The 23948-nt window shown below is 37.6% G+C and overlaps 1 protein-coding gene across 1 annotated transcript in view; it reads left to right on the top strand.

Annotated features, from left to right (window-relative positions):
• Positions 1-23948, top strand: part of PRKCE (protein kinase C epsilon) — a 291359-nt gene that overhangs the window by 250706 nt on the left and 16705 nt on the right. The window contains exons 12-14 of the mRNA XM_054399123.1: positions 15174-15312; positions 17662-17850; positions 22137-22283. Coding sequence (XP_054255098.1) covers positions 15174-15312; positions 17662-17850; positions 22137-22283 — 475 coding nt within the window. The remainder of the gene's footprint in view (positions 1-15173; positions 15313-17661; positions 17851-22136; positions 22284-23948) is intronic.

Raw genomic sequence — 23948 nt, 5'->3', positions numbered from 1 at the left:
TTCACTTCTCGATGTCTGCATCTAGAAGTTGTTTTCAGTAGTCAGTCTTGCAAAACAGGAGAGAGAGAGAGAGAGAGAGAAAATAACAGACAAAGGCCAGAATAGTGCTAGTACTTACACAGATACGCTTTTTCCTCCAAACTTTCATTTCTTCCTGCTGATGTATGAAAGTCACAGAAAATACCATACTTCAAAGCATGTCAAATGCAAATACTACATGCGGTTGTGTACACTTTTCTAATGTAGATATGACAGTGGCAGTTGTAAAAGTTCTTCCACAGTTCTTTCACAGTTCTTTCTTCCAGTTTCAGGGTATGTGATTGTCCTTTCAAGGGAAGGGAAGGATGGGATGGCTTCAAGAGTAGACAGCCAATATAGCAGCTGGTATGAGTGCGCCTTGGTATGAAACTGAATAATACAGAAGCAGGGCCTCAAAGAAAATAACCAAAGAAAGCTTGGTCACTAATAACCTGAACTGAGGAACTTAATGTGTTCAAAACATGAAATATTAAAGGTAAAATGAAGTAGTAACAAATAAACATTATAGCACTTCACCACGTATTTACTGGATTTATTTTAGGGTTTCCAAGGGAGATCCTATGGTGCATTAACACCCATTTTAAAAAATGCTTAAATGTATTCTATCAAATAAATAATGAGTCAGATGGCATTGCTATGCTCAATTAAGTCAATAATGGATATGTAAATGCTTCCTAATATCAGTAAATCTGAAGCAACAAAGGGTACTTATGGAAAAAAAATCATATGCACTTAAGAAACTGCCTGAGTACATATTTGCCTAAACTTAACCACCAATAAGAGGACAGCAGGCATTTATGGTACTGTATACTGAACATGAAATGTGTGCCAGTTTGTTTGCTGATAATCTGTAATAAGGCCAAAGGGACCGTACCTGATTTAAAGAGGCTCTGATTCTCATTTATATGAAAGTCTTTAAATACCTGATAGCATAAAAGGATCCTCAAACACTGAATGAGGAAAGTAGACAGCAGCTCAGCAGTGTACCCCTTGGCACAAGGCTAAAAGCAGTGCACTGAAGCTGCCTCTGTCAAAACCATAAGCTGGTTTGCACAGAAATGAAAGGAAATGAAATGAAAGAAATGGAGGAAGAAATGCCCCATACTGAGGTGAGAGAAATTCTTTGGGTTTTGTCAAAGCACAGGATCTGATTAGCAGGTTGTCTGGAGAGAGACCTAGTTGCTGGGCAAATGGAAGTTGCAAAGATAATTCCTTAGGGTCAAAATATTTTTTTTCCACGTTTTAGCCTCCTAAATCTTGTATTCAGAACTGCCTCTCTCCTTTGGGCTGGTCTGTTAGACTCTTCCCAGTAGCCTTTGTCTTCACAGAGAGGCTGAAGGTAAATTGGTACTGATAACCTTGATGTTGGTGAAAGTGAATACACTATAAATTTTCATGCCACCCTGTACTTAATGCTTCATGTGACTAACCCATGAGACATCTTTCCATTGCATTTATTAAAAATAGCGAAATGTCTTGTGTAAGTAGATTTTAAGTGATGATTTTATACATTGACACCACATCTGAAGTAGCATTCCCAAGCATGTGTTTTCTGGAGGAGACAGAGGAAGGCTGCAGAAGCTACATTTGAAAGTAGTAGTTTCAGCTGGAGCTGAAACTTCCTGCACAAGAAAAGTTTCTTTAGGAATGTTTGTGCAGCTTTCTGGCAGAGGTTGGGAGCAAAAGTAATTTGCTTTTGCTACATAATATTAATTTTAAAACAGTATCTTGTAAAACGTAGGTCCTTGTATTAGTATACATACCCCTATTTAGCTACATATTGAAGCAGCATTTGGAATCGGAACCATTAGTGCAAAGCACAATGCATGACAGCTGTAATTTGTTACCAGTGTAGATCAACACAGAAGGGCAAGAAAGTCCAATTTTTTCAGGCATCTCTGTGTACTCTACAGGCATATAATAAAGATTCTTCTTAATTTTGACAGAATCCCTCCACTGGAATAATCTTGGATCAAACATAACAGAAAATTGTTAAATCGATGGAATTTTGAAAGAGAGAAATCTGTCTGTATAACTTTTTGGAAGATTAAAAAGGCAAAATAGATTTAACTCATTGTTTTTACAAGAGTTTTTGCAGAAATCCGTTAAACTGCTGTTGACTGCTGCTGGTTTGATCCTTGATAAGTACAGTATCTTTAGAAAAGGTTTTAAATTAATAGCCTACATACCCTCCTCAAGTTCAGACCACATGATTATGTAAAGAGATGTTTAGGCATGTGAACTATGCTACTGAAATCAGAATAGAAACAAAAATTACTAAAATCTTTCTTCTAGTGACTCCATATAAGTAAACCTTTTATTGGGAGCAACATTGTTACTGAGTTACATCATTTCGTTTATGCTACATGATTTATTTAGTCCGTTCTGCATAACACTACATGCACCCCTCTGTGGAAAGGCTTTCCATAAAAAGGCCCTAGAGGTTGAACTGACACCAAAGTAAGGTTGGAAAAAAATCAGTGTCTGTACAAAAGTTCACTGCAGAGTTCCTTTATGACTAAGAAAGCATTTTTCTCCATGGAAACATGATACAGAGCTTTAATAGGAGTCTGTTCACTGCTAGGAACTGTGTTTGTTCCCTGCTAAGACACCCTTGGGAGCACAGGGAAGAGAATTCTGATAAATTTGTTTGTTTTATAAAAAGAAACATAATATGTAAAAACTTTCAGCAACCCTTCTCCTTTATGCTTTTTGGGCATTGTGAACTGCAGAGGCAATGGCTAGTACAGAAAGGGCCCTGGAATGTTGGTGCATTAATGCTCCCTGTATTTGGCCATTTTATTGTCTGTCCCATGTTGTGGTTGCCAGTCTAAAATTATTTTTTTTCCAAACTTACTCTTTACAAGTTTTCAGATTGCATAGAGTTTGCTCAGGGTAATAAAAGAAAAATAAGACCAATTCAAGTAATAAAGTAGGTTCTCTGTATTGCCACATTGTTCCAATTTTTCCCTGAATCTAATGATGGTTAAGTTTGCTCCTAGTAGAAGCACAAAATAAACATTATTGAGGATATAAAAGATATTGGCTACCTTTTACAAGCAGGTTGTAGTATTTTAAGAGATCTTCATCTTCACTGTCTTCATCTATCAGTATGTTGAAGATCTGATCCCTTGGCTGAAAAATGTGGATTTATGTGAGTGACATTAGTTTTATTTTGCCTGATGAATTAAAAAGAGAACCTTTACTAAAGTTTTAAGGTAGAAACAGGGAGGGGGCAAGGAAGAGCAGTACCTTAGGTGATTGAGGGGTCATTTGCTACAACTGAATCTCCTCTCCTGTGTTCAGTAAGTAGATATAAGGTTGCCTGATGATGGCTTTTGATGTTATTTCAGCGTTCAGATAGACTGGTCGTCTTCTTTATGTAACAGAACTGTACCAGAGCACAGAGGTTTTCTACTAGCTGCTGGGAGTCATGGCATGCTTTTCCCTTCTTCATCCAGTCAACAATATGCTTGGAACTGTTGATTTGCAAGGGAGATGTCAACATTTATGTTAACTTCAACATGTGAAGTAGTATCATTTGACATCCATGGAATAAAAAAGGGCTTTTTCTCTAGAAAAAAATAATAGGGTCAGAGCAGAGGTCAGGGATTCTATACACCTTAAAATATTCTATATTCAGTGTGACAGCAGAATGACACATACAGCACTGGATCAAATTAGCCTGTGCTGTTGCAACTTTGACTTTTGTTTAGTAGTCATTTTTAAACTCACACTTGATCTTAATAGGCAACATGATGGAAATGACAGGCTTCCAACTAAGGGAAGCTTTTGACCCAGTATTGTGATTGTGAATGAAAACTTGTCTCCCCTACTGGACTTACATTATTCTAAATTAATACTGGTATTGTTACACAGCATGAGGTTGACTGACCTTTAGGCTAGGGGAAGTGTAAGGCTAACAAGTTAAATGCCATTGAAAACAGCTATCTAAATTGTAAATTCATAGTGACCTGGTTTATGCATCTGTGATTTAAGGAAGAAACTTGGAGATGTGGGAAATTCAGGACTAAACATCTGAACGAGAGAGAATTAGAGTAGTCAGTTCTGGTTGATTAAAGATATTCTAATCTTGTTTCTCTCTGGTGTCTTGACCTTACTAAAGTTCAGTTAGTATGTAATGGAAAAAACAACTGGTTTGAGAGCAAAATACAGGAAATGCCTTCAATTATGGCTCATTACAGTAGCAGCTTTTCTTCTGTTGTTTTTATTTTTTTAGAATACTCTTTCTATGTGCCTGAAACAATGTGGAATAATAATGCTTTGGAGCCTTTTATTTGGTGTGTCCAAGTAGAGCAATTAAATGTCTGGCTTTTTCATAGATATGCCTGTTGGGAATTTTTGCAGTCAGGAGAGTGCTATATGACACAAGTGAGAAAAATTAAAAATAACAGGGCATAACTTCAAAGCCTAGCAACTTGTGTGTGTGTGTGGTAATTCCACCATGAATAATAAGACAAATGAAAGCAGGTCTTTTTTAAAAATCTGCCTCTGTTTGGCTTTCTTCTACAAAAATGGAAGTGCTGCAAGTAATACAGATGAAATATCTAGCTGGAAGACAGGAAAGTGGGAAGCAGCTTATACTGAATATACACAGAGGCTCAGATTCATCTCACCTAGCTTTAGGAATGCAACTGAAGCTTCCAAGTCAGGATTCTACTTGTTCTAGAGTGTATTTACAGGTGGTAGAGAAAACTTCTTTAGGGAGCTGTGCAGCCCACATGTTCCATGAATCATCCATTTGGAGATATCTATGGAGATTGCCGTGGGGGTAGCCTTGGGCAAACTGTGGTACCTCATTTAAACCCTAATGTCTGGTGGGGTAAATGTGGGACAGGATCCTAGAAAATACAGGAAAGAAAATTACCATAAAACCAGAGTAAAATGTTTCAGGTCTCTAGTTAGTTTCATGTTTTAGATACATTTTAAAAATGGATGGAATTGTGGTTGATAACATTATATCCTTTTATTCTATCTTTCCTGTTATCTAGATAAGGCACTAATATATCCTAATTGTGGGTTATTAAGAGTTACAGAGCTTCATTGCTGAGATAGCTGAATGAGAACTGATAGAGAAATACAAGATACTTCTTGGGTAGACATGTTTGTTGACTGTATGTTTTTCTACTCTGTGTAAGAAAGCTTCACTCAAAAATAGGAAAGAGAAGAAAGAATTCCAGTCTCTTTGGTTACGCACAGAAAATGCATGGCTGAAACCCAAATACTCTTTTCTTTGTGTTTGTGTAATTTGTATTCCGTTGTTGTTGAAATGGTAATGATTTTGTCATCTCACCTACTAAGGTCACTGAGAAAAAAAAAAGGCAACACTGCTTTTGATTTCCAAAGAAATACTTATGAACAGATCCAAAGTTAATTATCATGTCTATCAATACATTTGCTTTCTAAGGTTTTGATCACATTTTTTCAGAATTAAGTTTTCAAAACTTGATCTGACAAGCTTCCTGCCATCCTTTTGCTGTCTTTAAGTGCTTTAATCAAATAACAATTTAGTATTGTTTTGTTTAAAGGGATTATAGACATAGAAGGCACTTTTAGTTTGCACTCCACCTAACCTATTGTCATAATATGCAATCTCATTTTTATGTTATTTGAGATATAAACATAACAGCTGAAAACAGTGAACCTCAAAGAGTAGAATACCAGGGCTTGAGTCAGTCCTTGGCTAAGTTTACGGACCTCTTTTGTGTTCTGTTGGATCACCAAGGTGTCAGTGAGGATGAGGTTTATCACATTACATATTTAGCAATGACTTAATACATGGCCTTTGTAGCAGAGGCTGAAACAGTAAATATCATTAGTGGTAGTACAGATTTCACCCTGTCATTTCCAGGCTGAATATGTAGAGCGAGTTAGGAATTTTTCAACTAAAGTCTTTTAAGAAAAAAAAGAAGTTAGGAAATGGTGTTTTTTAAAAAAGTGGAGACTGAGCAAGAAAGAAGAAAGTCTCTCAGAGAACTGCTAGTAGCCTTAAGCTCAGGGCACTCATAGGTGTAATGGGGAGCCAGGACCACCAGGCAGCTCAGCCTCTGTTCAGAGCCAGCCACTTCCCTGAGCACCAGGCCATCAGCTAGCTGCTCAGTACATTCAGAACAGCCTTTGAACAGTCTTGTTTTCATCCAGCGTGAAACACAAATGGCATGTAAAATCTCAAGAAGCCTTACAAAATGAGAAAATAATTTGCTGTCTAGTTTAGCTGCAAGTTTCTGAGACTTTTTTTTTTTGTCCTATGCAATAGTCCTAACATGAAGCCAGCTTCATTTGTGACAACTCGTACTTGGGACAAAAATTGCAGGCCTATGGGCCACAAGAGGGTAGAGTTGCCACTAGAATCCAACATAAAACTTGTCTAAATCAGGCTTTGGCAGTAGGCAAACCCAAGAGGCACACTTGTAGATCTACCTGCGTTAGGCTCATGGAAAAATTGTTGCATTCCCAGGTAGGGGTCATGGAAGGATGAGCTTTATAAATCAGAGTGATGCGACTGTAAAAGGCAACCCTTTCTTGACAAAGAAATAGAGACTGCACCTCTCTGTGCTTAGACAATTTTTGAGAAAGTTTAACATAATGCATATTTAAAATTGTACGCATTTTGCTTACGCTCATATATTAAAATGTGGGAATAATAAGAAAGGAAAAGTCACACAAAGGAAAGCTGTTAAGTATGACACATTTCTTTGTCTGCACATTATTTTAAGGAAACTCAGCATAGTAAGATAAGCAGATTGGGCACTATAATATCCTAAGCTGCTACTGAGTATGATAATAAAGTTATGGTCAAAGCTGTTAAAAAGCCCTATGTAGAAATTATTTTATAGAAAATGTTTATATGCTACCAGAAAAGTCATTGGTTTCCTGGAAATGAGTACTAAACTTTTGTTCAATACATCATTAAGACATCAGTAAATAATGAGATCTGTGTACATGTTCATCACACAGCCTTCTTTTCCATCTCAGGACCCTGGGGCAGACGATGATATACATCATGTAAGACATACTTTTGCCTTGTAACAACTGGGGTTTACAGAGCCACAGATAGCAGTCGTGTATTTGCCTCCCAGGATGTCCTGGGTGGATATTAGCAAACTGCCCTTTGCTACATCCCTCTTCCCATCTCTGCCACATCCTTAGTCCGCAAGATACCTGTGCAAATGGAAGGGTGATGGATGTTTTTTAATACAATGAAAGTAAAGGTGTGTACTTTTTAAAAGTGCACATGCCTGACAATGAGTGTCACTATGGTAAGTGAAGTCATCGTTTCCCATTAATGTCAACCCTGCTATCTGAACTATTACTGGTAGCAATAGTATCTCTGACGTTATTTGAAACCAAGTATGTGCTCTTAATTCATCTGCTGCTAGCTATTGTACATGCTGATACACATCAGTATAAGGTGGATTTACTTTATTCCAAACTTGGCACTGCTGAAAAGTAGCAACTACTGCTCTGCTGTAGTTTTGATGATGGATATGTCTTTACTTGATAATATCAAGTAATGTAACAGTGACAAAGGGAATGTATATCGTAAATTCAGTAATTGCTTAATGACTCAACATAAAAGCAAAGCAGAGAAATACCAAGACTTTCAAATAAACACAGGCAGAACTTCCTGAGATTTCCTACCACAACAAAAGCAGCAGAACCATATTTTCCTCACGATGAGTCTCAGATTTCTCCCAACTCCCTCCCTGCTAAAACTGCTCAGCTGTCACAAATTCAATCATAACCATGAACAGTCCAGTTCATGTCTTATTTCTTACTCCATAGGTAAGGGAGGTCCACATCATCTGGAACATCTTGGCATCTAGTGATGCTGCTGTTATTGCATGTTTACACTCAGTTAGGTCAGAAAATGTGGGGTCCTTCTTTCCCATGCAGTTTTTCAGTTGGGAAAAAAATATATTGTTAGTTTGTATTTTCTTAGAAGTTATGGTTTGAGTTCTCCCATTGATGCCTGATCTGTCGGCAGTGTGGGGATGCCTTATTGACAGCCTGTGACAAAAGAATCCACTACTGCAGTACACTCCTAGTATACCCATGGTTTGTGTATGGATACTGAGATTGTGTTGGTTAGAGCTAGCATTAAAATTGTTGACACTTTTTTTTTGTTTTCTGACCAGTTCTATATATATTCCATTTTGCATAGATTGTAAACTGGTATATTAGTTATCAATATTTTGAGGACACAAATCATAGAATCACAGATTATTCTAATGTCTAACTGTTCTCATTGCGAAAAATTTTCTTCTGGAGTCCAATCAGAATCTCCCCAGGATTAACTTGTACCCATTACCCCTTGGCTTTTCCATGTGACTCCTCATAAATAGGAAGTCTCCATCATCCTGGTAGCCACCTTTTATGTACTGGTATGTGGCAATAAGATCTCCCTTAAGTCTTTGTTTCTCCAGGCTGAACAAATCCAGTTCTCTCAGCCTTTCCTCATAATGCAGAGCTTCCAGTCCTCTGATCACTCTCCTGGCCCTTCTTTGGGCACTTTCCAGCCTGTCCGCGTCTTTTCTGTACAGTGGGAACCAAAACTAAACACAGTACTCCAGGTGTGGCCTGACAAGCACTGACTAGAGTGGGACGATGACTTCTTTATCCCTGCTGGTGATGTCCTTGTTCATGCAACCCAGCATCTTCCTGGCTTTCTTTGCCACTGTAGCACACTGTTCACTAATGCTGAGCTTGTTACACACCAGGACCCCCACAGAGATGCTCTCCAGCCAGATGGATCCCAGTCTGAGCTGTACTCCTGGATTAGGTATTCCCAGGTGCAAGACCCTACATTTGTAACCTATTGAACTTCATAAGGTTCTTGCTAGCCCACTCATTCAGCCTATCAGGTCTTCCTTCTGGAGTGTCAACCTCCCCACTCATCTTGATGTCATCTGCAAACTCCATTAGGGTGCTCTTGATCCCAGCTGGCATCCAGATCACTCATAAAGTCTTGGGTCCAATATCAATCCCTGGGGGACCCCTCTTGTGGCTGGCTGACAAGTTGAGCCAATGTTCCTGAGTGACTGAGACAAAGATTTTGTTTGTATTTATCAATTTTGCAGATTATACCATTTGAGACAGTGTGATACAAATGATCCTAGCTCTGTGATATCTACTGCTTAGGATTCAAAATTATGTTGAAAATGCAACATTACCAAAACTTATAGCAAAGAGTAGATATGTGCTGGTGAGTGTCTTTTTCTCAAAAACAATTTGGATACCACTAAGTAAGTTAAAGTAGTTCTAGGAATGTAGAAATGTTACCTTAACTAAATAGGAAAAAAACCTCCACCATATTTCACCTTACTAATTGAAATTGCTAATTGATAGAGTGAGCATATTGCCTTTGGTTATGACTTTCAGTACCTGGAGTATCTAGAGAATGAATCTGATGCTTTTCCATGTTGTTGGGGGAAGTTTCCTGTTTACCTTCTGTAGTTTCTTCCATGAAGAGCTTGTCTATTTAAAGCCTGCAGAGAAGATGTGATTTTTCCCTTGCAGGGAAACCATGGCAATGATTAAAAGGGTTTATTGCAGTTGCAAGTCACCAAAAATGATGGTTGTTCAGTAGCTATGTACTTTAGACTTGTGTTGCTTTCAGATCTTTACACTTTGATGTTCTATATATGTTTAGTAAGGTACAGTCCTTCACTGAACTTTCAACATATAAAGAAATGTTCTTGCTTCCAATTGCTGTTGTGTGTAGACAATAATTACTGTGCTTCGTTCTGACCTATGCTGTGAAACAAATATGCTTCCCAGGTTTGTTGCTCATTCAACAGAGTAGAAGCAGATGCTGCAGAGAGAAGTCATTTCAAAGTGATTGCTTAAACCAGCTTGTGATCATGTTTCTCAGCTACTTGATGTTGTTCTTCAAATACAGTTTTATTTAGTCACTAATGTTTACTGTGTTCAAAGGCTACTGTTAGTAATGCTTGGCAGACTTTGTGATTTTACTGGTAAAACTCATCTTGTCTGTTTAATTGTCTTGCTTTCAGTAAGAAAATCATCTGTTATCTAAAGGAAACGTGTGACACATAGGGCCACACACACAGAGCTGTTACCTTGCTGGCTACTCTTGGGAGTTAGACTTTCAAGAACCCAGTCCTGTGAAGCGTTGTCCAGTCAACATTTGTAGGAAGCTGGGGCAATCAGTGTCTCATGGCACTGGTGTGTGAAGGAAGAAATGAGTGTTTGGAAGTTTTCTTGCAGGTTACTAGTAGTCCACCCACTCTTCTGTTCTGACTTGCACAAACCTTACTGTTGTAATCTTGATTCTTTCTTGAGATCCTGCCAGTCACTCCAGCTTGTGAGGTGATTGTTATGCTGGCAGGTTTCCAGAAATAGAAACCAAGGCTTAGATTTCTGCTTAAAGCTTTCTGAGAAAAAAAAATTAAATCAAACAACCAAGCAAAACATTTAATGCAACTGTCTGTTCAATTCAGCTGAACTGACTGTACAAAGTATCTTGGCAGACAAACAAAGGAGAGAAATAGCTTAATGTAGCATTACTGCATTCAAGCAATCTGGACATTTTCCTGGCTTAACTGGTTAGGTTGTTTGCAGTTGCATGTAATTACTCTGGTTGTAGGAACTCATTTAGTCAGAGACAGATGACTTTCTTAATTCCTACAAAGAGAATGCAAAATGAGAAAAAGAAGAATTTAATAGACCTTTGTAATTGAGTTATCTGACACTATTATTTGATATGCTCTCATTTAGAGGTAGACAACTAGTACTAATACCAGGAACTAAAAAAGACAGAATGGATCAGAACGGATTGTTCTGTACAGACAGTTAATTTACATTCCAGAGTTCGATAGCTGTTTACTTTTTGAGATGTAGGAGGAGAGCTGGCTGTTTCTTAGAAGAGTTCTGGGGAGACAGAGGTCTTAAAGTAAAACTTTAAGGTTTCTTTCAGTGACATTGCTGGTCTGAAACAGCAAACTTCCTTGAAAACTCTTCTTCTGTTACTTTTGCATTTATTTCCTTATCTCTGTTTCAGTTTAGGTGTTTTACTGTGAGGTGTTTATTTAACTAAGATTTCCTTTTTCAAAGTTGCATAATTAGGGAGTTTCGGTGGGGTTTCTTGTTTGTTATTGTATTTTTAAATCTGGCAACTGTAAATTGGCAGAATGGTTTTGAATGGTTTTCAGTGCAAGAATTTTTATGGACTATGATAATCTTGCAGGCTAGCTATGAATTTGAAACATTAGCAGATTCCCAGCTTACCTTTTAACCTCCCATCTGTCCTTTAAAAGGAGTCATGCTGCTGTTATTTTAGCCCCTTACAAATTTCTTTGAAACTATGGTATAATAATAAAAATCTATTACTACTGAATACCATTATTGCATGAGTAGTTAAACTGATGTCCTCAGCACATCCAATGGAGTTTTGAAGAGGCTTATAAGCTTCATTATTTTATTTTGGCTTGATGAAGAGGTCTAAGATGTGTTTGTTTTTGTTTGTTTTTTTTTTTTTTTTTGTCAGGTAGGATTATAGTTTTGCAAGAGTAAATTTGGTAAGAAAATTAAATTGATACGTGCTTTTACAGATAGGTTTAAAATTTCACTGTCAGTCTTTACAGGTAGTCAGAATTTAATATTTTGACTCTTCCTGTTTTTCTCATTGCTCAGTTTGTTCATTCTCTTTTTCCACTGCCAAGCTAATTTTTTATTGCTAATTTCTATGTCTTACACAAAATTTTAAGGAAATAAAAGTAATGGTGAGTATCCTGTTTTTCTCAATTATGTGGTGTCTTGCTGTTAGTATTTTGTTAATACTGAGATTTCTCTTAGCTTAGGAGTTTCTTGGGTTACTGACTTTATCTCCTTTCAGTTAGGTAGGGTAGCATACGGGGGGCATTAAATGAAACAATTTTAGGTCCTAACCGCTCCAATGTGTCATCAACCTGCTTCTGGGATCTGAGTTATTATAGAATCATAGAAACACAGAATCATTAAGTTTGGGAAAGGCCTTTAAGATCCAGAGCCCAAGTATAAATCTAACACTGGCAAGATTAGACATTAGGAGGAAATTTTTCGAGGGTGATGAAGCACTGGAAGAGGTTGCCTAGAGAAGTTGTAAGTGTTCACAACCAGGTTGGATGGGGCCTTGAGCAACCTGAGCTAGTAGAAGGTGTGCCTGCCTATAGAAGGAAAATTGGTCTTCTTCAAGGTCCTTTCCAACACAGTTTTATGAAGTTCACCACTAAACCATATCCCTATTACATCTACATATCTTTTAAATACCTCCAGGATTGGTGACTTCCTGTTGACCACTTCCCTGAGCAGTCTGTTCCAATGTTTGACAACCCCTCCAGTGAAGAAATTTTTCCTAATATCCAATGAAAACTTTCCCTATCTCAATTGAGGCCATTTCCTCTTGTCCTGTCACTTGTTACATGGAAGAAGAAGCTGACACCCACCTCGCTACAATCTCCTTTCTGGTCATTGTAGAGCATTAAGGTCTCCCCTGAGCCTTCTTTTCTGCAGACCGAACAGCCCCAGTTCCCTCAGCTGCTCCTGGTAAGACTTGTGATAGATAACATAAAAGTCTTCTTTTGGTCACTTACCACTCTGAACAGTCTCCTAAATTTCATCATTTCTTATCATAAATATTTTTATTATGACCTTCTTCCTAACAGTCCATTGTGATGGTGGCTTGGAAACAATTTCCAGATTGCATCGAACGTAGTTATACTTTGATTTCTTTATCTGACTACATTTACTTTTTGAAATACAGCTTCTTTTGTTCCTTAGCTTAGAAACATCCAAGATAACACTGCTTTTGGAAGGTTGAAAGCTAAAGATACAAGCTTATTTACTTCTCCCACCTGCAAGAGCTTTATCCTATTCTTGTTCTTATTCTGCTTGATGATGTTATAGTCTTGTCCTAATGCAGGTCTTTTGATAGCAGCACTTGTAATTCACTGGAAGAGCATTTTGGGGAAGATAGATGTTTTTTGAATGGGGAGCTTTATTTTGTTTATTTGGCTTCTTTAGGGGGCACAGAGCTGTTTGCACTTGCATGATACTGGACAATTCTTCCAAATCACTTTCCAGGCATAGGAAGTGATGTTTTTTGGGGGCTTAAACAGCTAGATGTAGGGGATTATGTTGTAGCCAGATAGATCTTGGGTTGTTTAGGAACTCATAAAAAGGATGATCTTTAGAAATGATAAAATACGTAGTCTGCTCCAAGGGGCCTTAAGTGGATGACCAGCTGAGGACCTACAAGAGCAGCATAACTGATCTGGAGATAGCAAAGTCTAGTGTAGGGTATATTGGCTGCAACAAACATTTCTACAACCACTATATGCTTCAGCTACATAAACCATATCTGATAAAGTTAGTTTATGTGGGAGACAGTGAATTTAGTGTTAGTGAGGTAAATCTGTCTTTGTTTTCCCATGTCATACTTGTAAAAATACATTTGTAACATGTACACAACACAATGTATCACTACAGTAAGTCATTCAGTGCTTCCAAGAAATCTCTAATTTGCTGCACAGATGCGCAGTGATTATGTAGACCTTGAGTAGTGTACCAGAAATCTGAGTTTTATGCTCTTGTGTAAATGATTGAGAAATATATGTTAGATAAAGGTGTGCCAGCACATCTGAAATTTTTGAGTGATTGTCAAAAAATAAAATCCACCTACTGAAATCTAACTAACAGGGCAAAAATAACATTTCTGGGGAAATCAAATCATATGGTAGGCTTGGACATGTCCACAAAAACTCTTAACATAGTACAGCCTTGGAAGGGTTATTTAACAATTTCAAGTGTGTGAATGCTTGCACCATGTAATGGTGCCTGTGTTTCTAAAGTCTAGTATCTGACAGGGAGATATTTCTGAAATGAAATCCTCAGAGTGATGTGAAGGCTTCTTATCCCTTACTCAGGTGGAATTTGTTGGCATAATGGATTTTGGGGGAAAAAACGCATCTTTTCATAGGCTTTGGGGTGACTGTTTTACAGAGGTTGACACGGGATTCTGTCCCTCTATCTGATATATGAATTGCTGACACGCTTATTTTTTCATCAATTCCACCTATGGAAATTTCACTAATTATTCTAGGGGTAAAAAGCTCTGATCATAAAGTGTCCACAAAGTCACTTAAGGACATTTGTTCTGGGTTTGATTCTCACCTCTCTCTGCGTTCATACGTACAATGCCTTTTTTCACTTCTGTGTGGGGCAGAGGCACCTAAACCTAGACTGAAGTATAAGAATAAAATTGGGTTTGCAGTGTAAGCTCTTTCCTTTGTTTTATGCTTGCTTTATTATTTGTATGTGATAAAGTGTTATTAATTGTGGAGGTTTTTTCATGCAAGTGAGAAGTTTTTTATGCACTGACTTTCCAGATCCTTTGGTAGTTTAGTCTAAGGCAAGTGGCAGGTAAGTGAAATGGTATGCAGCGTCCCTTGTGTTGGAACATGCAATAACCATCAATGATACAGTTAGAAATGTGCAGAGGGCAAGACAAGAAAGGTGGATATCCCTTTCTTATCCTGTTTTTGACTTCACTCAATTTAAAGCTGAAGAGATGTGTGGGTTTTGACACAAAGATGTTTGTGAAACAAGTGATCAGAGATGGCTGCTAAGGTGTATTTTTTAACAGTGAATGCAACATATTCCTGTGAAGTTATTTTTGACCAGGTTTAAACTGCAGAAAGTAGTGCTCCCAAAGATGGATAAATTGTCACTCCTTACTTTGTGCTAATGCAGAAATAGAGAATGGCTTCATTAGACGGTGTTGATCTATTCATATATTCATTGTTGACTGTTGTTCACACAGACAGAACTTTAGATTTGTAGCAAACAAGACTGAGGTCTTTCCCAAAGATGCTATCTTGAATCCAGCCATGCTTTCATGCACCTATAGAGAGAGCAAAGGCCCACTTCCTTATTGCCTGTAACTAGATCTATTTAGTGGCTGCTACCAGCTTTTTGTGCACACATGTGAAGAATGGTTTCTCAATGGTGTTTGTGAAGCCATCTATTTGTCATATTCTGTAGTTTATGATGAAATTCGAGAGCACATGATCACAGTTTGAGTGCTGATTTAATTTTGGGCCTTTTTATTTCAGGGACCTGAAACTGGACAATATTCTTCTGGATGCAGAAGGCCACTGTAAACTGGCTGACTTTGGAATGTGCAAAGAAGGGATTCTAAATGGAGTGACCACCACAACCTTTTGTGGCACACCTGACTATATAGCTCCAGAGGTATATTTTTGCACTGCACTAAGAATATAGATAATATAATTCACCAGGCTCTCACATGGGTAATTTCAGACACTTTTTACATGTAGATGAAAACAGTATGAGATGCAATCTAAACTGTGCTGCAGTTTTGACTGGGTAATCCTGCAGAAATTGGTTATTCATCTGCTCACAAGCAGTATTCCTTGTTTATAGGTGTGACAAAGCATAGTTTTCTGTTCCCTGAACTCTACAGTATTCTCCATACACTCATTTCTGACTACATCATTGTGAAGGCACTTACTAGCCTTTAAGGTGCTAGATGCTACTGAGTACTGCCAGCAGCAGTCTTTAGTAATTATAAAAATGCCTTCAATTTTTCATGAGATCTAGCAGGACATGTTCATAGAGAAGAAACTGTATGTTTCATGAGATTTTGCTTAGAATCTTTGTGGGAATATAATTTTTTCCTTTCTTTAAGGAAAGAGTGAAAGATACTGTGTTTGTGGCATTTTCTCATCATATAGATAAACAGAAAGTATAGACCTGCATAGAAAAGTAGAAACTTTACGTATGGATGCTGCATATCAGGTGGCAACATCCAAAGGCATTTCAAGGTGTTCACTGGATAAAAGAAATGGCTGAGAATTGTGTGGGGTTTATACATTATGAGAAGCATTCCCAAGTGCCTAAAATAAATCAATATGAATCATTTAGCCTGCTAGGCAGACTTTGTCTGCTCAGTTTAGTTAGTAACCTTTGCCTATTTCCATTGAGGACACAGTGTGCTGATTTAAGATAAAAGTGTCATTGGCTTGTCTTTCACCAACCATGAATTTGCAGCAAGAAAAAATGTTATTATATAATTGATTAGAGACAACAAATCAGAAATCTGTATTGTTAGTGTTCATAGCCATAAAGCTTTGTTAGCACAACCGATAAGGTGTGAATCATCTTGAAACTATCGTAATCATAATGTGTGTCTTAAGGAGTTTGAAAAGTATTCTGCCATTAAAAGAAAATGAATACCAACGTGATGATTTTGGGTTTGCAGGAATTCTTTTCAGATTCAGTATACTAATTGCATACTTTGGCAAATTCTTAGAAAATTAGCACTGAAGAGAAAGAATAGTAGGATCCCAGGAACTTTTACACAAAATCCTGGTTTACTGAACTCAGTAACTCAGGCTTCCCTTTTGTCATCTTAATTGCAGAAGTTTATCTCTTGCTTCTATTTCTCTTACATCATGGTGTTATGTTTCAATTTCCTTTTCTTTAGCAATATCTGAGTTCTAAAGAATGCTGAGAACACTTCCAAAAAAGTACACTTTTTAAAGTATCCTTTTCTGCAATTAATGTCTATAAAACATAATATCCATTCAACTAATAATCCACTTGGGATCCAGACCTGACTTCAAATGTTAAACTCATTTCTGGTTTTATGTTGAGACTGAATTTGGTTTTATATGGGTTGCAATTCCCAAATACAGTGCTAAGCTCACATGGAAAGATTCTGACTGTGACATTAGTGTTGTTTAAGGAGGTAGTGGTGTGTTTGCCTTTCCAATTTTAAGGCACTCATTTCACCTTAAACAGTCACCTACTCTTTTTTTCCCCACTCCCCTGTCATGCTGAAACACTGCAGCCAAACTACAAGATTCTTTTCAATGACAGGAGCCAAGAATTAAACTTGTTCCTTCTGCAGCACTGGTTCTGTAACAAGTAGTACAGTAAAACATGGTGCTAGCCTGATACTTCCCACTGAAGGTATTTGCTGCAACGTTGAACTTGTGCCACATGAAAATTGTACCCATTTTTTTCTGAAAGCAGGGGCAGTTAAAATGACTCCTACAGCCATGTATCGTACAGTGTTTCAATAATGTAAAAGAACTTGCACAAAACTGCTTTTGGCTTCCTTCTGCCTTACCTAAAGGACTAGAATAAATCTCTCAGATGATCTCTGTGCGGCATTACAAGCTGGTTCAGTTTGTTTTGTTCAAGACAGAGACAAGGAAATGTTTCACATTTTCCACCAATCTGTTTTGTATATCTGATGTTTTTTCCCCTATAGCGTGACCTGCTTTAAACAGTTTGGAAGGATATACATTTCTTTTGCTCATGGGCGTGCTCTTTTACTCAGGGGACTGATAAACTCAGTGAGTACTTCTGAGAACAACTACACATTCAAACTTAGCTGTGTTAGCACAAATTGTATAGGTGGGAAACCATGCCTGCTGATATCAAAATCATGTGGAATTTAGTCCCACTTAGGCACTGGGAGAAAGAAAGTGTGTATCTTGTTGAAACAGTAAATGTGTGGCAAACAGTGTTGTCTAACTTGTCTATTCAATCCAATCTCTTTTTCTATACTAGATCCTACAGGAGTTAGAATATGGCCCATCAGTAGACTGGTGGGCTCTGGGTGTTCTCATGTATGAAATGATGGCTGGGCAACCCCCCTTTGAAGCTGACAATGAAGATGACCTCTTTGAATCCATCCTTCATGATGATGTCTTATATCCAGTCTGGCTTAGTAAAGAAGCTGTCAGCATTTTAAAAGCAGTGAGTTTCCCATTACTTGCTTTCCTCCTCCTATTCATGTTTTTTGGGGGACGAGTGGTTTTTTTGTGGGATTGGGTTTTTTGGTTGTTTTTCTTTTTCCTTGATTAAAATTGAATTTGCTGAAAGTTGTTGAGAGCAGTCACCACTGGGAGTTCAGGCACAGTTCAGAGTGCCACTGTTAGGATAATGTGGCCTGGGATAAATTACACTGCTTGTGGGAAAGGAACAGAATGTTTGTATTCCACGCAGTTGTATGCTGTGTAAATCTGTGTACTGCAGATTCATGTTTCAGGGAAAACCCAACCAACTAGAACTATGTTACCACTTTGGCACTTTATATGCCACATGTTCATTAGGGTGGGGGAAGCACTACATAATTGAAGATACAATTTTTATTTAACTCACTTATAAAATTTCCTGTCCTTCTGCCTTTCTTCGTCTATCATCAGAAGGGGTTGAAAACCTTTATTTACAGCTGCATGTTCCACTTTATAGTAGAACACTTTGATAAGCAGTCTTACTCTAGTGTAATTGTTTCTGTTCTGTTTGGTGTTTTTCAGTGTAAGTTGTGACTTGACAGAAACCGGTCACCAAATGCTACAAATTTTTTAATCAGTCAAAATGTGTTATGGGGCAACTTCACTTCCTAGAGTGTCCTTCTAAAGTCAAATTTACTTCAGTAACATGGTACTGTTATGAATTCTTTCTCCTGTACAAGTATCATCCTAAAATAAAAAGCAAACCAAACCAGAAGGATTATGCCAGTCCCCATAGTCTGAAAATCTGAGAAGGATTTCTGGCTTAAAAAAAACAAACTTGTTTTTCATTACAATTTTTCACATTTTTTGAAGGTGGAAAATTTCCACTTTTATTATTCTTTAAGCATCTGGAATAAAGAGATTTTCAGTTAAGAGGGCAGCTGGTAGTGTAACTATTAGGAGAAGATGTTTGTTTTAGAGAAGAAAGTGAGAAACAGATTTGGCTGTCAGAGCCTTTCTGTGTTACCTAGTTTTTGGTGCAAGCAGTGAGATCCCTAACTTACGGTTCTACATAACTACACACAAATGCAGACACAGAATTGGACAGCAAGTGTAAACTATGGATTTTTTGTGAATCTAAGTGCAAGCGTCAAACTTAATTTCTTTTACAGCTGCCTTTGCTGTAAATTTTTACAAGCCATTTTTCCAGCCCTATATTTTTATACTAAGCATAGTAGTTTGTATTTGGTTGTAATCCATCTTTCTATCTAAACTTAAAGCTTAATGCTATTATAAACCTTAAAAAGAGAGTTGTATTCAGTAAACTGATTTGCAGTATAATAAAAGATTACTCCTCATTGGGCAAAATGTCTTAATTGAAATAAATTGACAGAATTTAATGGAGCTGTGCCATTAAAAGAAAACATTTCCTTATATTTAGCAAGCTACTGTCTATGCAGCTGTGGTGTGAAACATGTTTGAAACTTGTGCTTTTCATTTGATCCTCATCCACATTCAGTTAAATGAAGAACAGGAAAAACAGAGGAAAGAAAGAGACATCTAAGTATTTTACTGTGGAATGGTAGCAAGGGATTAACTTTGGAACACTTCGTTTCCTCACATTGTGCTTTGAGACATGGGCTTTATTCTTTAGAAACTGTATATTTTTGCACTTCTCCAAACAACGTGTGAAGAAAGTTTAATAAGAATACATTCTTTTCTATCAAGTAACAACGATTTTCATTTTCTGAACAATTTTCCAATTATTTCCAATAAAACTCTTAACGAGGATAATTTTACAGCTCAGTATTACAAGACAGCATGTTGCTTATCCCATTAAATCCTGCTGATCTTACTAGTCCTGTTTCTGTGAATTGACAGGAATTGCTATTTAAAATTCTTTCCTGTCTGGTGAGGAAGACAATTCTTCGTTGAAATTAGCCCTGTGCTTGTTTGCAAGTGATAGAGAAGGGTTGTCTCTGCAGTGTGTATTCCCTTTGTACTCACATGACATACCTCTAGATGAAGAGGCAAAACTCTGTTTTTGAACTGTGCTAGTTATTTTAAGAAGCAAAATTTTGGGAGCCCGGTGATACTTGATTCTGGCCCCAAGTCACATGGCTATCTCAGCAACAAGCTTTTGTCATTTAAGTCATTAGGAACTCTGATCTTGAAAGGCTCTCTTTTCATGAAAGTACATTTCTGCCTTAATATGAGAAAATAGTAAGGCAACGCTTAGAGCTATGTCTGTTGGCTCTATTGACAACCATCTTACCAACACAGCAGAGTTAATACCTGTCTCTGCCCTGACAGTTGCGTCAATAGGGAATAAATGTCAGCTTGTGCTTCAGAAATAGCATAAAAAGTGGAAAAAGTCCAAATTCATTGCAGGGGATGAAACTTATGGAATGAAATACCCACCTCAGAAATCTGAGATTATTCCATCATATTTGCATGTGATAATTTTGCTTGAGTATTCATTCTTAAAGTTCTCCCTCGTCATCCATTTCCAAGTTTCATGAAGTTTGTGAAGTACAGTACTAAACTGTACTATCTAGCCATATTTTCATGTCCTGGACTTCCTAAAAACTACATGTTTTGATGTTTTCCCTGCCTCTGGCTTAAAACAAAGATAGAGCGTGGCATATACTAGGATCAGATTTTGCTTCTTTGACACCTGCGTTATACAGTACAAAAAGCGTATCCTGTAGTTTCTGTGTTCTCTTTCTGCAAGATGTGTAGCTGCTGGTTGCTGGCCTGCTCACTCCAGTGCTGGAGGCGAAAGAAAGCAGAGGAATGTAGGAACGTGTTTTCTGGTTTTCTAAAAGAGCTCACCAAAGCACAGTAATCCTTTCAAAACCTTTGTTTCTCCTGCCTATAGAAAATAGGACCTGTAGTTTAGATATGACTTGTCCACTTGCAAATGAACTTGTGAAGCAGTTGAACACAAGACCAAAGAGAAGGATCTTCTTTGGAGTGGCACAAGTATGTCAGAAACCACAGAGAGAATTGCCTTGATGCTCTATGTTATATCTTTAACATGATAGCAATGGTATTCTCCTGTGGATGTTTGATCTAATTGACTAAAACCCCTAATCCTATGTATCTAATCACTGGAGTATTAAAGAAAGGTTATGCAGTATAGTGATTTATTTATTGTAAGTTTTTATTTTACTATAGATGTATGTAATGTGTTACGTAGGTTAAATAGGCACTAGACAGTCATCACATTTTGTTTTGTTTGTACACTTTTTTTTAATCTAAAAAATGTTATAAAAATGGCCAAATGTGAAGTTATAGCAAAGCTTGGGATAATTGTATAACAGGAGTGTGAATGTGTGTATAAGAATAGCATTCATTGATACTTGAATTGCAAGGATTCTGTGTGGACACACATTAGGAAATAGGTAGAGCAATAAAATAAGAAATAACAGAGCAAAATCAGAAAAAATTTTATCATCCACATCAGTGTTTTGTACCAATTTTACATCTCTTTGCTGAAAAGGACAGTAAGAGTTTAAAAATGAGAAGTTCAGAAATTGCCACACTAGAGGAGACCATTTAGTATCAGTTACTACCACTAACAGTGCACAAGAGATGAAAGAAAAGGTGCAAGTTACGTTGTGGAGTTTCTCAAAGAAAGCTTTCTGCTGGTACTGATCTCCCCATGTATTTCTTGGGAGATATGAACAGGAAGCTTACAATTCACTTAACTGCAAGTACTCTTCTTGTGTTAGAATAAAATCCTAGAAAAGAGTAAGGAGGTTAGGGCTTTCTGTATGTCTGTTCCAGTATAGTGTATAATTATGCAACCTAAGTACCTAAAGAAAATAAGCAACAGTAAGCATAATATGTAGCCCCTATCCCCCAAATTAATAGTTAAGATAGAGGAAATAAGATAAAACAGGAGCTATCCTGACCATCTATTTGAAAGTGTTTCTAGAGCGGTTAATATTTTCTTCTTTCCTTCAGTATTTTTGGCCAAAGCTGGAACTAGAAAAGCTGAAAGAGAATCTATTCCTGTAGCACTCCCAGCCAGATGAAATTAGAAGATCTCAGCAGTCAGCTGAAAGAACTTCCTACAGGAAACCTCCACTTCAGAGCCTCTGAAGCTTCTAGTTTTGACTGTAACCTCTGAAATTCAGAGGGCCATCCTTGTTGCTGGCACATAAAAAATAGCCTTCTAAAAAGGAACAGTCTCTAAAAACTAGGCTATAGGTATCGTAAGGAATAATTGAACTGCAAATGGTTTACAGTCATTGCCATTCATGTTTTAACATTTTTTCCTCTCCCTCCTCTACCCTGTAGTTCATGACAAAAAATCCAAATAAACGACTTGGCTGTGTAGCATCGCAGAATGGGGAAGACGCGATTAAGCAACATCCGTTTTTCAAAGAAATTGACTGGGTTCTTCTAGAACAAAGGAAAATCAAACCACCCTTCAAACCTCGGATTGTAAGTAGCAGTTTGCCTAACATTCAGAGAAAACTTGATTTTGCGATTCTAATTGTTTAGCTTTTCCGAGATACCAGATTACTTGTTTTTGGGGGGGTTGAAATAGTAGTGTAAAAACTGCACTGAAAAGATTGGCATTGTTTCTGTGAAGGTAAGTGTCAGGAGTAGATTTAATGCACAGGAAGATGTTCATAGCCAACATAAAACAGGGTTTCAAGGCCCTGTTTTAATTATTTTCCTATGCTCCTAAAGATGCTTTGATTGGAAGAGATTGTTTCAATTGGGTATGTACTGTCTGTACTTTCTGTGTGAACTTTGCTATAGTCCTGTGTGGCTGATGGCCACTGGATTTTGTAGAAAGACAGAAGAGTTTCTGATTAATATTTTCTCTGAAGATACTTGGAAAAAGAAAAAAACAGCTTCCTGGGAGAAAGAAATATGTATCATGATTATATAAATTGACATAAAGTTTTACTAGGCAATAATCAAGTCATTCTATTTTGAAGTAACAAAAAATATGCAAATAGCCGGCCTACATGCAGAAAGTATAAAAGCCAAGCAAAAATGCTTTACTTGTCTTCCTCTGGATAAAAGTACTTACAGTTCACCAAATGTCAACTTTTCAGCCTACAATGTGTATGGTTAATTTTGTGCTTGAACAGTACAAGAGAATAATCTTTTGATTAATCCACTAAGATTGTTTTGCATCCTTTGACTTTGCACATTCCTAATTATAGTGTTTGATTTACCTGTAAATAGGATAAAGGTACTTGTTTGTTTCTTCTTTAGATAGTATACAAAAGTATTAAATAAAAATAAAATAAAAGGAACAAAACTTTGGGCTCAAAACTAAACCTAACTTAAGCTTAGAAGTGGAGAAAGCCCCTTCTGTCATCACAGAATTGCTGTCTGTTGCGTTTAACACATTTACCTCTAGTACAGTATATTGCATTTTCCCAAATGCCTTGTGTAGGTGCTGAAAGAGGGGCTGCCCGTTGAGAGCTCTGGGTCCATCCTTGGTGAAGTCTCTTTCTTGCTCTGTAGCTATGTAGAAAGAGCCCAAAGGGGTTGTCATCTGTAAGTGAAAGCCCTTGTGAACATCCCTCTAGGAGTAACAGTTCACAAGATACAGTGTTAATGTTCAGGGAAGTTTTTCTTTATACATTTCTTGGAGGATGGAAACCTAGTCGTGTGGATGCCTGATCCAGCTCCTCTCCTGGGAAAGGTGCAGCCAGCTGTGGACAAGCCAGCTCACTTACCCTGTTACCCAGCTCTGCTCTGGTGTCATGGCCAAGTTACACCTAGTGCCTGAGCTGACTTAACAAGTATTTGCACTGCCACAGCAAGTGTAAAACCCAAACCAACCCTGTTGCTATCTATCTGAAGCCTATTTTATACTGTAGCTACTTGCTCTCTAGTCAGTTTCCACAGCCCCTGGATAGCAGCAGACAGCCTGAATTAGTGTTTTTCTGAGTAGTGTGTAGCTCTTTTCCTGCTCTTATAAGTATTTGGCCTTTCACCTCACAGTAATTTTTTGTTGCTTTACTGAGTTATCAAATCAGGTTCCAAAATACTGCATCTAGTAAGTCCCAGGTTCCTCACTTCTAGCCTGTTTATTGGCTGTTTTCCTTTCACCATTGAGGTGCGTGGTCCCTTTGACAGTAG

Source organism: Indicator indicator, chromosome 2, assembly GCF_027791375.1.
Source record: "Indicator indicator isolate 239-I01 chromosome 2, UM_Iind_1.1, whole genome shotgun sequence".
Taxonomy (NCBI): Eukaryota; Metazoa; Chordata; class Aves; order Piciformes; family Indicatoridae; genus Indicator; species Indicator indicator.
The sequence above is the reverse complement of the archived record's forward strand: the minus strand, read 5'-3'. Positions and strand labels throughout refer to the sequence as shown.